The 14,234-nt window shown below is 47.6% G+C and overlaps 1 protein-coding gene across 1 annotated transcript in view; it reads right to left on the bottom strand.

Annotated features, from left to right (window-relative positions):
* Nucleotides 1-14,234, bottom strand: part of LOC103581312 (glucagon-like peptide 1 receptor) — a gene marked incomplete at its 3' end in the record, with an annotated part of 19,875 nt that overhangs the window by 3,801 nt on the left and 1,840 nt on the right. Inside the window, exons 3-4 of the mRNA XM_008563180.1 lie at nt 8,664-8,782; nt 8,195-8,301 (exon numbers count right to left, since the gene is read on the bottom strand). Of these exons, the coding sequence (XP_008561402.1) occupies nt 8,195-8,301; nt 8,664-8,782 (226 nt within the window). The remainder of the gene's footprint in view (nt 1-8,194; nt 8,302-8,663; nt 8,783-14,234) is intronic.

Raw genomic sequence — 14,234 nt, 5'->3', positions numbered from 1 at the left:
GCATTGAAAAAGTAATGTCATAATAGCCAAAAACTTCCCAGGTATTGAGAGAGATATGGTCCCACAGATCCAAGAAGCTCAAAGATGCCCAAACACATTCAACACCAAAAGGATCTCCCCTAGACATACTGTAGTCAAACTGTCAAAAATCTAACACAAAGAAAGAATTCTAAAAACAGCAAGAGAAAAGCATCAAATCACCTTTAAGGGAATGCCCATGAGGCTAACAGCAGAGTTCTCAACAGAAATCCTACAGGAGAGCATGTGATGACATATTCAAAGTTCTAAAAGAAACATACTGCCAACCAAGGATACTATATCCAGCAAAGCTTTTCTTCCAAAATGAAGGAGAAATAGTATCATTCTCATACAAATCAAAGCTGGGGGGATTTACCACCACAAGAACGGCCTTTGAACAAATCCTCAAGGGAGTCCTGCATCACCATAACTACATGAGAAAGAATTTTAAAAACCACTAGTAGGACAGAAATGCAAAAGAGAGAGAAAATGTATCTTATCACCACAAAAAAAAAAAAAATCACCAAACAGCAAAGACAAACAATAAAAAAGAAAGAAAGCAACAAAAGAAATATAAAACAACCATAATAAAATAATGAAATGGCAGAAACAGTGCAGTAACTTTCAATAACAACCCTGAATGTAAATGGATTAAATTCCCCAATTAGAAGATATAGAGTGGCTGGAAGGATTAAAAAACTAGACCCAACTATATACTGCCTTCAAGAAACTCATTTCACCAATAAAGACACACACAAACTAATAGTGAAGGGATAGATAAAGATATTCCAGGGCCGGCCCGGTGGCGCATTCGGTAGAGTGCGGTGCTTGGGAGAGCGGTGGCGCTCCCACTGAGGGTTTGGATCCCATATAGAGACTGGTCCGCTCACTGGTTGAGCGCGGTGCGGGCACGACACCGAGGGTTGCGATCCCGTTGCCGGTCGCGGTACGAGCGCAACACCGAGGGTTGCGATCCCATTACTGGTCACGAAAAAAGACAAAAAGGAAAAAAAAAAGATATTCCACACAAAAGGAAATCAGAAACAAGCAGGAATCACCATATTTATACCACACAAAAAAGACTTCAAACAAAGAACTATAAAGAGAGATAAAGAAGGACATTATATAATCAATTGAGCAAGAAGATGTAACAATTATAAATATATATGCACCCAACATCATTGCAGCCAGATAAATAAAGCAACTGTTACTGGATCTAAAGGGAGAAATAGACCCCAACACAATAATAGTTAGGGACTTTAACACACCACTCTCAGCAATGGACAGATTCTCTAGACATAAAATTAGCAGAGAAAAACTTGGATTTAAACAGCATGTTAGGCCAAATGGACTTGAGAGACATTTACAGAACATTTCATCCAACAACTACAGAACATACACTCTTCTCATCAGCACATGAATCATTCTCCAGGATAGACCATGTGTTAGGCCACAAAGTAAGTCTCAACAAATTTAAAAAGATTGAAATCAGATGACAATGGAATAAAATTAGAAATCAACAGCAAGCAAAACTTTGGAAACTATACAAATAGATGAAATTAAACAACATGTTCCTGAATCAAGATGGCGGAATGGATGGTCTGCAGGGTCACTCTCTCCCACAAATCAACCAAATTTACAGCTATAAAAATGTAACATCAGCCAAGCCGGGGCCGCTGGAACTTAGGAGAAGAGGAGAGACCTATGGAGTTCATGAAGGTGGGAGAAACTACGATGAGAGAAAGAAAAAACTGCTCTGAGCATTTCGGGCCATGGCTGCTTTAAGGCTCAAGCTGATGAGAACATGGAGCGGGAGCCAGCAGAAGCTGCAGCTGTGCCCTTCAGATGGAGTGTGCCCTCTCTCTCTTGGAGGCAGCAAGAGAGAAGAAGGCCTTGGCAGCCCCCAGGACAGCAAGACCACTAATAGGGTTCCCGTGGACCCACGCAGGAATGAGGAGCCAAAACAGCTGAAAAAAGGGAGCTGTTCAGAGGCCGGTGAGTCATCGCAAGGGACCAGCGCAGGGCCCGTCCCATGGGAAGTGTTTGGAGCATGGGTGGTGGGGGAGATAAGCCCATCAGGAGAACACTGGGGACACAGCAAGGACAGCTGATCTCCTCCCCAATCAGCACAGGACCACTCAGAGGAGACTAGTCAGGAATGCAGAATTGCATGGGGTGCAGTTTGATGGAAAAAACTCAGGCCCAGATCAGAGATTCCACAGAACACAGATCCACCAGGTCTCTGGAGAGCTGGAAGTACCTATAAGGTCAACCATTAAACGCTGAGCTGCACAAAAAGCCTTCCCTAGGGAAACAGCAGCAAAGTAGCAATTTAAACAGCCACACAGCTCAAGTACTGGTTCCCACAGGAAGTTCCCTCATGTTAGAAGCAAAGGATGAAAAATTAGTTCTGGCCCAGGCACACCACCAGCACCTTGGGGCCTGCCTGGGAACTGGAGGCTTGGATCTGGGGACCGGACCCCACTCCCACTTCCAGGCAAACTGCACCACTGCCTCAGGGCCAGCCTGGGGACCTGAAGCATGGAGAAGGGGACTGGACCCCCTCCCACAACCAGGCACACCATGCCAGCACCTTGGGGCCTGCCCAGGGACCCGAGGCAAGGAGAAGGGGACCAGACCTCTCTCCCACAACCAGGCACACTGAGCCAGCGCCTTGGGGCTCACCCAGGGATCTGGGGTATGGAGTTAGGGACCAGAATACCCTCCCACAACCAGGCACAACATGCCAGCACCTTGGAGCCCACCCAGGGACCTGGGGCAAGGAGAAGGGGAATGGTCCTCTCCCCCACAACCAGGCACACCACGCCAGAGCTTCAGGGCCCACCCAGGGACCTGAGGAATGGAGCCAGGAACCAGACCCTCTTCCCACAACAAGGCACACCACGCCAGTACCTTGTGGCCCACCCAGGGACCTGAGGCAAGGAGAAGGGGACTGGACCTCTCTCCCACAACCAGGGACACCGTGCTAGCACCTTGGGGCCCACCTGGGTACCCAAGGCATGGAGAAGGGGACCGGACCCCTCTCCCACAACCAGGCACATGGTGCCAGCACCTTGGGGCCTGCTCAGGGACCAGAGGCATGGGGAAGGGGACCAAACATACCCCACAACCAGGCATACCGCCAATGCCAAGGAGCATGCCAAAAACAGCACCTCCACATGGGTGGCCCACCACAGCCACCACAATAACCATGGCTGCTGCAAAAGCAGCCAGACACCACAGCCACCATGCAGATGGTCCACCAACCACTGGAGTACATTCACACAAGAAAAGTCACCAGGAGAGACAAAGAAAAGAAGAGGATGTCTCTTTCCACAAAACCCATTTCAGAGTGAGAGAAGAAGCATCTGCTCTATGATAGTATTGGGGGACCTGATCACATCTCTCAGCATTGGACAGATCATCTAGGCAACAGGTTAACAGAGTAACCATTATTCTTTCAGAAGGACAGAAGAAATCTAGGGCAATTAGAGGGGGGAGGGGGGAGGGAATGGAGGAAGGGGAGAGGTTGGACAAGGGGCATAAAGAATAATTACAATTTGTAACAATACATATGCTAGTAACATTGATTTAATCAGCATATTAAAATATGTATAATCCATTTTGATTCAATAACTAAAATAAATAAAAAATAATAATTAAAAAAAATAAAAAATAAAAATAAACATGTTCCTGTATGGCCAACGGGTCAAACCAAAAAATAAGCAGGAAATCAAAAAAATTCCTTGAAACAAATGAAAATAAAAGCACAACTTACCAAAACCCATGGGATACTGCAAAAGTAGTACTAAGAGGAAAGTTTATTACAGTAAATGCTTTACATCAAAAGAATAGCAAGACTTCAAGTAAAAATCTAACATTAGACCTCAAAGAACTAGAAAAACAAGACCAATTCAATCCTAAAATTAGTCAACAGGAGGAAATAATTAAGTTCAGAACAGTAATAAATGAAATAGAGGCAATAAAATATATAGATCAAAAAGATCAATAAAACAAAAAGTTGGTTTTTTGAGAAGATAAGCAAAATAGAAAAATCATTAGTTAGACTAACTAAAAAAAGAAGAGAGAAAATCCAAATAACAAAAATCAGAAATGAAAAAAGAGACATCACAACTGATACCACAGAAATACAAGGGATCATTAGAGACTATTATAAACAACTATATACCAACATATTTGAAAACCTGGAGGAAACAAATTTCTGGACACAAACTACAAAGACTGAATCAAGAAGAAATAGAAAACCGAAACAGACCAATAATAAGCAATGAGATTGAAGCAGTAATCAGCAGCCTCCCAACAAAGAAAATCCCAGGACTGGATGGCTTTACTATTGAATTCTACCAAACCTTTGAAGAAGAATTAACACCAATCCTCTTCAGAGTATTACAAAAAATCAAAACAGAGATCATTTGCCCAAACTCATTCTATGAGGCCAGCATCACACTGATACTAAAACCAGACAAAGATACAACAAAACAGAAAACTACAAGCCAATATCCTTGATGATCATAGACACAAAAATCTTCAACAAAATATTAGCAAACAGAAAACAACAGCACATCAAAAAGATTATACACCATGATCACATGAAATTCATTCCAGGGATTCAAGGATGGTTCCACATATGCGAATCAATAAATATGATATACTACATCAACAAAATCAAGGACAAAAACCATATGATTATCTCAATAGACACAGAAAAAGCATTTGACAATATTCAACACCCCTTTATGATAAAGACTCTCAACAAAAAAGTATCTCAACACAATAAAAGCCATGTATGACAAACCCAGCACCAATATCATCCTGAGTGGGGAGAAGCTGAAAGATTTTCCTCTAAGAACAGGACCAAGACAAGGATGCCCACTCTCTCCACTTCTATTTAACATAGTATTGGAAGTACTAGCCAGAGCAATTAGGCAAGAGAAAGAAAGAGAATCCAAATTGGCAAAGATAAAGTCAAATTCTTCCTGTTTGGAGATGACATGACCTTATATGTAGAAAAATCCAACAACTCTACCAAAAAACTCCTAGAGCTGATAAACGCATTCGGTAAAGTTGCAGGATACAAAATCAATACATAAAAGTCAGTAGCTTTTTTTTACACCAACAACAAACTAGAAGAAAAAGAAATCAAGGAACAAGCCAATTTACAATAGCTGCCAAAAGAATAAAATACCTAGGAATAAATTTAACCAAGGACGTGAAGGATATCTATAATGAGAACTATAAAACACTGCTGAAAGAAATTAAAGAGGACACCAAAAGATGGAAAGACACTCCATGTTCATGGACTGGAAGAATTATGACCACTCTACCCAAACCAATCTACAGATTCAATGCAATCTCCATCAAAATACCAAAGACATTCTTCACAGAAATAGAAAAAAACAATTCTATTATTCGTGTGAAACAACAAAAGACCCCAAATAGCCAAAGTGATCTTGAGCAAAAAAATAAAGCCAGAGGCATTATACCACCTGACCTCAAATTATACTCCAAAGCTAAGGTAACCAAACCAGCACTGTAGTGGCATAAAAACAGACACACGGGCCAACAGAACAGAATAGAGAACCCAGAAATCAACTCACAGACTTACAACCAATTGATCTTCAACAAAGGCACCAAAAACATACATTGAGGAAAGGACAGCCTCTTCAGCAAATGGTGGTGGGAAAACTGGATAGCCATGTGTGAAAGAATGAAACTAGACCTGTACATCTCATCATATACCAAAACGAACTCAAAATGGATTAAAGACTTAAATATAAGACCTGAAACTATAAAACTCATAGAAGAAAACATATGGGAAGCTCTTCAGGATGTAGGACTCGGCAAAGACATTATGAATAAGACCTCGAAAACACAAGCAAGAAAAGAAAAAATAAACAAATGGGATCATATCAAACTAAAAAGCTTCTGCATAGGAAGGGAAACAATCAACAGAGTGAAAAGACAACCTTCAGAATAGGAGAAAATATTTGCCAACTATACATTCAACAAGGGATAAATATGCAGAATACACAGGGAATTCAAACAACTTAATAGTAAAAAAATAAATAATCCAATTAAATAAAGGGCAAAGGAGCTGAACAGACATTTCTCAAAAGAAGACATACAAATGGTGAACAAGTATATGAAAAAATACTCAACATCCCTAATCATCAGGGACACGCAAATCAAAACCACACTGAGATATCGTCTCAGCCCCCTTAGACCGGCTATTGTCAAGAAGACAGAGAATAACAAATGCTGGCGAGGATATGGAGAGAGGCGAACACTCCTACACTGTTGGTGGGACTGTAAATTAGTACAGCCATTATGGAAAACAGTATGGAGGTTTCTGAAACAACTACAGATAAAATTACCATATGATCCAGCAATCCCACTACCAGGTATACACACGAAGGAATGGAAATCATCATGTGGAAGGGATACCTGTAATCCCATGTTTATCACAGTTATATTTACAATAGCCAAGATATTGAACCAACTTAAATGTCCATCGGTGGATGACTGGATAAGGAAAATGTGGTGTACACGATGGAATACTACTCAACCATAAAAAAGAATGAAATTCTGCCATTCACAGCAGCATGTTGAGCTTGGTGAAAATTATATTAAGCAAAATAAGCCAGGCACATGTCATCACTCATAAGTGGGAGCTAATAAATAAATAAATAAATAAAAGAAAACAATCACAATAATATGTTGCGGAAGGCGAGATCAGAACTGTGGTTATTAGAGGTGGGAAAGGGGGAGAAAAAGGGGGATTAGCAAGAAATTGGTTAATGGACACAGATTTATTGCATTTTGTGATGATGAACATGTGAATTATCCTGATTTAATCACCACACATTGGACACAGGTATTGATATTCAACTATGTACCCCCAAAATATGTATAATTAATTATGCTTTAATTTTAAAAATGCAAAAAAAAAGTTTAATCCGCAATGCAACAGCGCTCATATTAAGAGGTGAGGCCTGTAGGAGGCGTGATCTTGAGATCTTCACTCTCGCCCCGTCCCCCATATATGGTCGCAGTGAGAAGGTGACATCTGGGAAGCAGAGAGCGAGCCCTTACTAGAGACCAAATCTGTGGTGCCTTGATCTTGGACTTCCCAGTCTCCCAAATCATGAGAAATAAAGTTTTATTACCAATCTAAGGTATTTTGATATAGAAGCAGGAATAGACTAAGACAAACCTGTACAACACGCTATTAAAAAATATGCAAAACCATGCTATATATTTTTATAGATACTTACAAATATGGTCAAAGTATAAGGGAATGTGTGGGAATTATAAGGGGCACATTCAGTGGTTACCTCTGGTGGGGGCAGGGCAGGGAGAGTGACCTGATTAGAGAGGGTTATGCAGGGAAGTGCGACTGTACGGGATGCTTTGTTTCTTTGGCAGAACAGTGTGTGATGGGTGATCGCAATGTCAGTCATTGTGTTACTGAATCTCTGAAACACTTCATAATAAAAGAGGAGACTATTCATTGAGTGAATGCATTTATTATGTGCTGTGTGCCCAGGACCGTGCCAAGTGCCTTGAGGGTGAAAGGGGGAATACCCCTCTTTTGTTCCTACTGTGTCTTGAGGTCTGATTCCCTCCCATCCTTGAACCCTGCTCCCCTGGCCCACCCCCACCTGCAGAAGGAGTGGGAAGCACCTGGCACTCTTCCCCAGCTCCTTGTCTGGAAGGAATGTCTCATCCAGTTAGACCTAAGGAGAAACTTTCCCACTGGTGCCAACAAGCTCCAGGGAGAGAAGAATCTCTAATCCCTGAGATCTTTTCTAAACTCATACTGAATTCTTGATTACTTAAGTTACACACGCTTCCTGGAGAGGGTTTCGCATAATCCTACCATCCACTATTCAGGTGTTTGTTGGGGGGAGATGCACGTGTGGTGGTGTTTTGTTTGTTTCTTTTCTGCAGCATGTGTGCACACATTTACACACTGGAGATGAGATGCAGTGCAGTGTTGTGTCCTGTGATTGCAACCTCCTGTTCCATGGCAAGGGCTCTCTGGACAGTTTTTGGGAGAAGAACCTGCTGCGTTGTTGGTTGGTTTGGGGTCCCCCTCCTCTATCTGGGGGAGTTAGGAAGAAGCAGCCCCCTCCCGGGCTTCGGACCCCCTTACCTGAAGCCGAGGAGAATGGCTGAGGCGATGACCAGAGTGGAGAAGGAGAGTGCGTAGCCCACCGTGTAGACGACGTAAAGGGACAGGAGCTGCTCCCCCGGGGAGCTCTGCGTGCACACAGGGACATGCATGTACATGGGGCAGCCCATGGCCCTCTCTCTCCCACATTCTTCTTTCCCAGGGGACAAGGGCAGAGGTGGAGCCCTAAGTCAGACCCCAGTGGGGATACCAGAGCCAAGAAAGAGAATAACCTAAGGTGACAGTCCTTGGATCTCTCGGACGCTGTTCCAAGCCCAAGGAGGTGAACACACACCACATTTGACTAGCACGCATGGTGTGCAAAGACCCCTGAGGCAGGTGGATGGGTGAGATGACCACAGGGGGGCCCACCAGAAGTCCAGGGTCTCTGCTCTGATGAAGCTGAGATCCTGCTACTCCCTCCCTGGCTCAGAACCCCTCCTCAACTCACTCTCTCCTCTCGCTTGGACTCCTCGCACTCCGACAGGTCCCTCCAGGGCAGGCTGGAGTTGTCCTTGTGCAGCCAGAGGCCTTCAGTGGTGCAGAAGCGGTACACGTGGCCCTGCAGCACTGGGGCGGGGAGACCTGGCAGCTGAGCCTTGGCCCAGAGTGAGAAGCCTGCCCAGCACTAGATGCCCCTGAGTCCTCCCCACCCTGAAAGTCATCCCTGCTCCCCCAGAACTGACCCCTCTGAGTTAGTCACGTCCTCTTCCCATGTTCACCAAACACACCCCCCTCCACACACACACACGCCTGGGGCTTCCTCAACTGCCATATGGCTTGATGGCCCAGGGATAGGACAGAGTGTGAATGAAGGAGAGAGTGAAGCCGCCAGGGGTGCGGATGACGGCGGCGGGAAGAACCGGGGCTCTGGGGAGGGGGCCCCATTAACATGCAGGGTGCTGGCAGCCCCACCTCCTGCTCAGGGGCCCAGGAAGGGTGCAGCCATCTAGTAAGGGGCTCTATTTTCAGGCCCACCCACAGATGGGTCCTGTCACAGCCTCTTCCAGCACTGTCAGACATCAGCAGGCCTGTCCTTCCCTAACTGACCCCAGTCAACAGTGCAGACTCCCTGCTCTCTCTCCTCCTTCCCAGCTCCTTTCACAGACAAAGCCTCAAATAGGTCCCCCCTCAGGAGACCGCAGTTATCTGGTAGTACAGTGGGATGAATCAGCTTGCAGGATTACTCCTTCTGGAAGATTCTGCATTTTAAAAGATACTTCACCGGGAAGAGGAAACAAAAACCTAACAGCGGAACTTCTGACAGTGGGAATCACAATGTCCCAATACCTCTCTACTGCGTCTACAAACAAAAGCAGGCATATGCACAAAGGCAGAGGAGTTGGAGACACTTGATCTGATTTTAGCAACCTGAAGGGCTCCTCGCAAGCCCCTGAATGCCTCTCTTATCTGCTGCATGGATGCCTGAAATTCTTCACCAGGAGCCAAGTGTCCTGATATGAGGCAAAAACCAGTGTTCGGCTATAGATACCTCCAAGAGTTGTGATGGGGCCCTGGGCTGACTCTATGGGGAATGAAACTGGTGTCAGACCCTGCTCTGGCTGTCCATTTTGATAGGAGGAAGGAGGGAGAAAGGAGAGAGGCCAAGGGGCCAGGGAAAGGAGAGACACAGTGACAGCCTGGGATGCACGAACCTTCTAACCACCCATTTACCCGGGACAGCCCACAGCAGTGCAATGCTAATAATACCCCTGTTCCACAGCTGGCACAGTGTCTGGCATACAGTAGGCACTCTGCAACTTCAGGTGCTTTCCCTACCTGCTCCTTATACACTCTCTCTGCAAGTTGTGCTTTACAGAATCAGTTTTTGAACACCTACGGTATACCTGATACCTTTGAACATCAGAAGAACCTTACAAGGTAGGCATGGTGAACCCCATTTTACAGATGAAGAAACTGAGCCTCTTAGAAGCCAGATGACTTGCCCAAGATCATCCAGTGAGGATGCAGCAGAGTCAGGGTACAAATCCCCTGCTCTTTGCCTCCAGAGGTCAAAAGTCAGCAAACAGGCTGCTAGCAGTCAACAATGGCCATGTGCCATTTCTCGTCTGCCCTTCCTCTGGGCTTGGATTTCCCAACACCCAGACCCCTCCCAGCAGGGCCCCTTGCCAATGCAGACCCCAGGCAGCCTTCACTGTTCCCTGAGCCTCTGTTCAGGTCCGACTGGGGGGAGGTGGTGTGTGCACAGATATGTGCATTACTGGCACAGAGTCAAGGGATCACTGTGTCCCTGAGCAGCTCACAAGCCCTGCAAGTGTGCCTGTCAATTATCCTTCATTAGCATCAAATATGAAAAGCCAGGGCTAGTTTTGGTTGGACCCGTGGTCCCCAGATGCCCATCTTGTCAGGAGGCAGGGTGGGTAGGGGCACAGCCCTGCTTATCAGCTCAGCTTTATCTGGCCTGGGAGGAGCTGGTAAATAACAGCCAGGGGCTTGGCTGGGGTCTTGTCAACACAGGGAGGCAGCCGGGCGGCAGCATGACAAGAGGCCCAGAGATGTTTCATTAAGTCAGACCCTGGCGCTGGAAATAAAACCCCCAATTAAACACTTCCCTCCCGGAAACTGCCACAGCGTCTGTAATCAAACTAACAGCCGCCCTTCCACATGGATGGGGGCACTCAGGGCTGTGAGAGCTGTTCATGAATCCATTAGCTCCTGCTCCCTGGCAGCAAAGGCGGCTGGCAAGGATGACTGGGCCCCCATTTTACAGATGCGGAAGCTGAGATTCAGAGAGGCTAGTCACAGGCCCTCCCCAAAGTGGTGGGATGAGGGTCAAAGGCAGGGCTCAAATGAAGGCATGAGCTGAGGGTGGAGGTGAAGGCTACTGGAGAGCATCAGGGCCCAGGAGAGGGAGCTTAGGTGTGAACCACGCAGACTCAAGTTCAAATCTTGGCTCTGCCCTCAACATATTTACATAGATGAATACGTATTTATATAGATGTAAGTACACGCGTTCACGTAGAGGAACGCGTGTCTCAGTTTCCTTGTCTGTATAATGGGAACGATCACGACTTCCCAGGAGATAGAGCACGTGACATGCCTGGAACCTAGTAGGCCTTCACACATGGTCACAGTGGAGGCCCTGCTGCCTTCCCCACCCTGATTTCTCAAAGGGGCACTCCCTCGCTGGAGCTGGTGATGGAACTTCTGACACCACTTCAGCCAGAACTCTGGGGCCAAGCTCAGGCCTCAATCTCTTCTTGGCAACCCCGACCTGCAGTAAAAGCTCCTGGGCTCAACATTACTCAGGGAGGCACCTGTTAGACTTTCCAAGAACTGTGAGTTGTAGGCTATTTTAAAAGCATTTTATGACTCTCATATAATTAGAACTAAGCTAACAAACAGGTAGGGATCAGGAGGGGGTGCAGCTAATGAGGCTGGAATGATCTGTAACGAGCACAGCTGTGGCTGGGTAAGCCAGGCTGCTGAAGGGCCCTGGGGTGCCCGCAGGCTCTCTCAGCCACTTCGGTCTTCACCTCACAGTCTTGCTGGCACCAGGCATTTCCTTTGCACCTCTTCCTTCCCTGACTCGTCTGCTCCCGCCCCCTCTCTGTGCAATCGAGCCCCAAATTCTCAGTTAGAGGGGTCAGAATTCAAGGGCCTGGCTGCCTTCCCTGAGACACTGTGGGGTCTGCCCCACGTCCAAGGTGCTGCCTGGATGTCCTTCCTCCCTGTGGGGCCCTGTTTCCCCCTTGTGCATCTGTCTGTTCTCCCAGGCCTGACCCCAATGTCACCTGCCCCTGGAAGCCTTCCCGATGCCACATGCCAGGCAGAAGATGGCTCTGACCCTCCTTAACACCACTGCCTGAGCCATTGAGCCAACCCCTTCAGCCCCATGGTGGGGGGCCACCCCTTCTCCCCAACACACAACCCCCCTACGGTCTCAGCGACATCCCTAGCTGCCGACACAGACCTAGCTCAGGGGTCTGGAAATTGTCTTGAATTTAATTCTTTCTCTAGCCACTCGCTCCTCTGCCCAGCTCTGCACCCAGGACAGCATTGCTTGGCTGACCCCAGGACAGCATTGCTCGGCTCCCCGTCCTCTGCTGGCTTTGGCCGGGGGTGGGGGGTGGAGGAGCACAGGAGGGGTGAGGGGAGAGAGGCTGGGGTGCTCCTCCCGCTCGCTCCCTGCCTTGATTCTGAGGTGGTGGTAGTGGCTTTGCCCCTCTGAGGCCACAGCCCTGCTGGGGGGCCTCTCCATCATGGCTCCAGCTGTCATGGGGACCCCTAGTCCCATTCCCACCCTTGCTTCTCAGGTCTGGGGGTGATAAAGCTTCCCACTGCTGTAGTCCTTAGTGCTCATATACCTTATTGGTCACTTAACTCGGCCCAGCCTCTGTCAAGGACCTTTCCATTAAATTCTGTTCACGTTCCCAACTGAGGGTGTTTGCTATGGGACCCTGCCTAAGATGATCCCTTTCCTTCTCCCTGTCCCCAGTGCATACTGTGAAGTTTCTCCCCAGACTATTCCCCTGACCAGTCCAAGAAAGCCCAAGAACTGCCCCCTTCCTGCTCCCGCATGCCCTGGGTGGGGTCAAGGAAGCCCCCAGTGCCAGCCTCTGCCAATGGGAGCTCCAGGACAGGCTAGAGCTGCGGGTCCCTCACTCAGGGAGAGGGGAGAGGGAGGCAGAGCGGGTGATTCTGAGTGTCAAAAGGGCGTAAATGAGCCTGGTGAGAGGCAGGGGTGGCAGCGGGGGAGCTGGCAGGGGGCCTGTGCAGTAGCCGTTATCTTCATGGAGAAAGCAATAAAACCGTGTTCGCTCATAAACGGGCACCACCAAGACCTATTTCCTGCTCAAATAAAATCAAATAAAATTAAAGGTGATGGATGGAGCCACAAGCAGCAGGCAGAGCTGGGGGCAGCTTAGTGCTGAGTGATGAGCCCTGTCCTGCGCCCGGCTCCCTGGGGTCTAGAGGCCCAGCCGAGCCTGGCCAGGCAGCCGGTCCCAAACCTTTAGGAGGCAGGAAATGTGTGTGTGTTGTGAGAGGCCAGGAAGCTATGTCGGGTGGGCAGAAAAAATTAACAGCTACCCTTTATCATGGGCCTACAGTCCTCCCCACACCTGTGTCACCTGGCTCTATCCATCTCCCAGATGAGCAAAACAAAGCACAGAGAGGTCTGGGACCCAGCTCCTGCTCACACAGCCAGTCAAGCCATCTGCAAGCAGAACCACTAGACTTCAGGGCTCACAGGGAGAGCGCAGCCAGCTCACTGCCCTCCTCGAGGGTGTGCCCAGACACCAGAGGTCATCCAGGCCACTTACCTGTCTCCATGCCAGAGTATATTTATATTCTCCATGGGCGCACACATGCCCAACAAAGCCCCGTATTGCAATTAAACGCACTGACTCTAAACCAGACTCCTGGGCTGATTCCTGGGTCTGCCACTCACTAGCTGTATAAGCTTGGAAAAGCCTCTTGGCATCCCTGTGCCTCAGCTTCCTCATCTGTAAAATGGCTAGGTGATCAGAGTAAGGGTTGCTGTGAGGATTAAATGAGTGTGCATACATAGAGTGCTGACAGCAGGTATGGCACAGAAGTGCTGTGTGAAGGGCCACTGGTCACTCTGTGTCCTACCCAGGTGCCTGCCTTTTTCCAGGCCCAGGCTCTCTCTGTGCACCTCAGGGAGGGGTGGGCGCACTGCGAGGGAGGAAAAGGAAGCAGCCTCCATAGGAGACCAGCCTGGGCTGCATCTGACATCAGTCCCTTTCCCCACACATCACCTCGTTCTCACACTTGCTGCTAGGCCACTTTCTGTGAGGGCTCAGGCCCCTTCAAGGCACAGTGGTAAGAGCACAGACTGGGTTCACATCCTGGCTCTGCCATTAACCACAGCACTTGGAACAAGTGATATAAGCCTTCCAGGGCCTCAGTTTCCTCATCTGCCCAAGAAGCATAAGCATGGGGTAGTTGTAAAGATGAAATAAATGCCCTAGGACAGGACCTGGCACATAGTAGGTACTCAATAAATAGTAGCTATTTTTATCATAAGAAGTCCATG

Source organism: Galeopterus variegatus, unplaced genomic scaffold (genome assembly GCF_000696425.1).
Source record: "Galeopterus variegatus unplaced genomic scaffold, G_variegatus-3.0.2 Scaffold12773, whole genome shotgun sequence".
Lineage (NCBI taxonomy): Eukaryota > Metazoa > Chordata > Mammalia > Dermoptera > Cynocephalidae > Galeopterus > Galeopterus variegatus.
The sequence above is the reverse complement of the archived record's forward strand: the minus strand, read 5'-3'. Positions and strand labels throughout refer to the sequence as shown.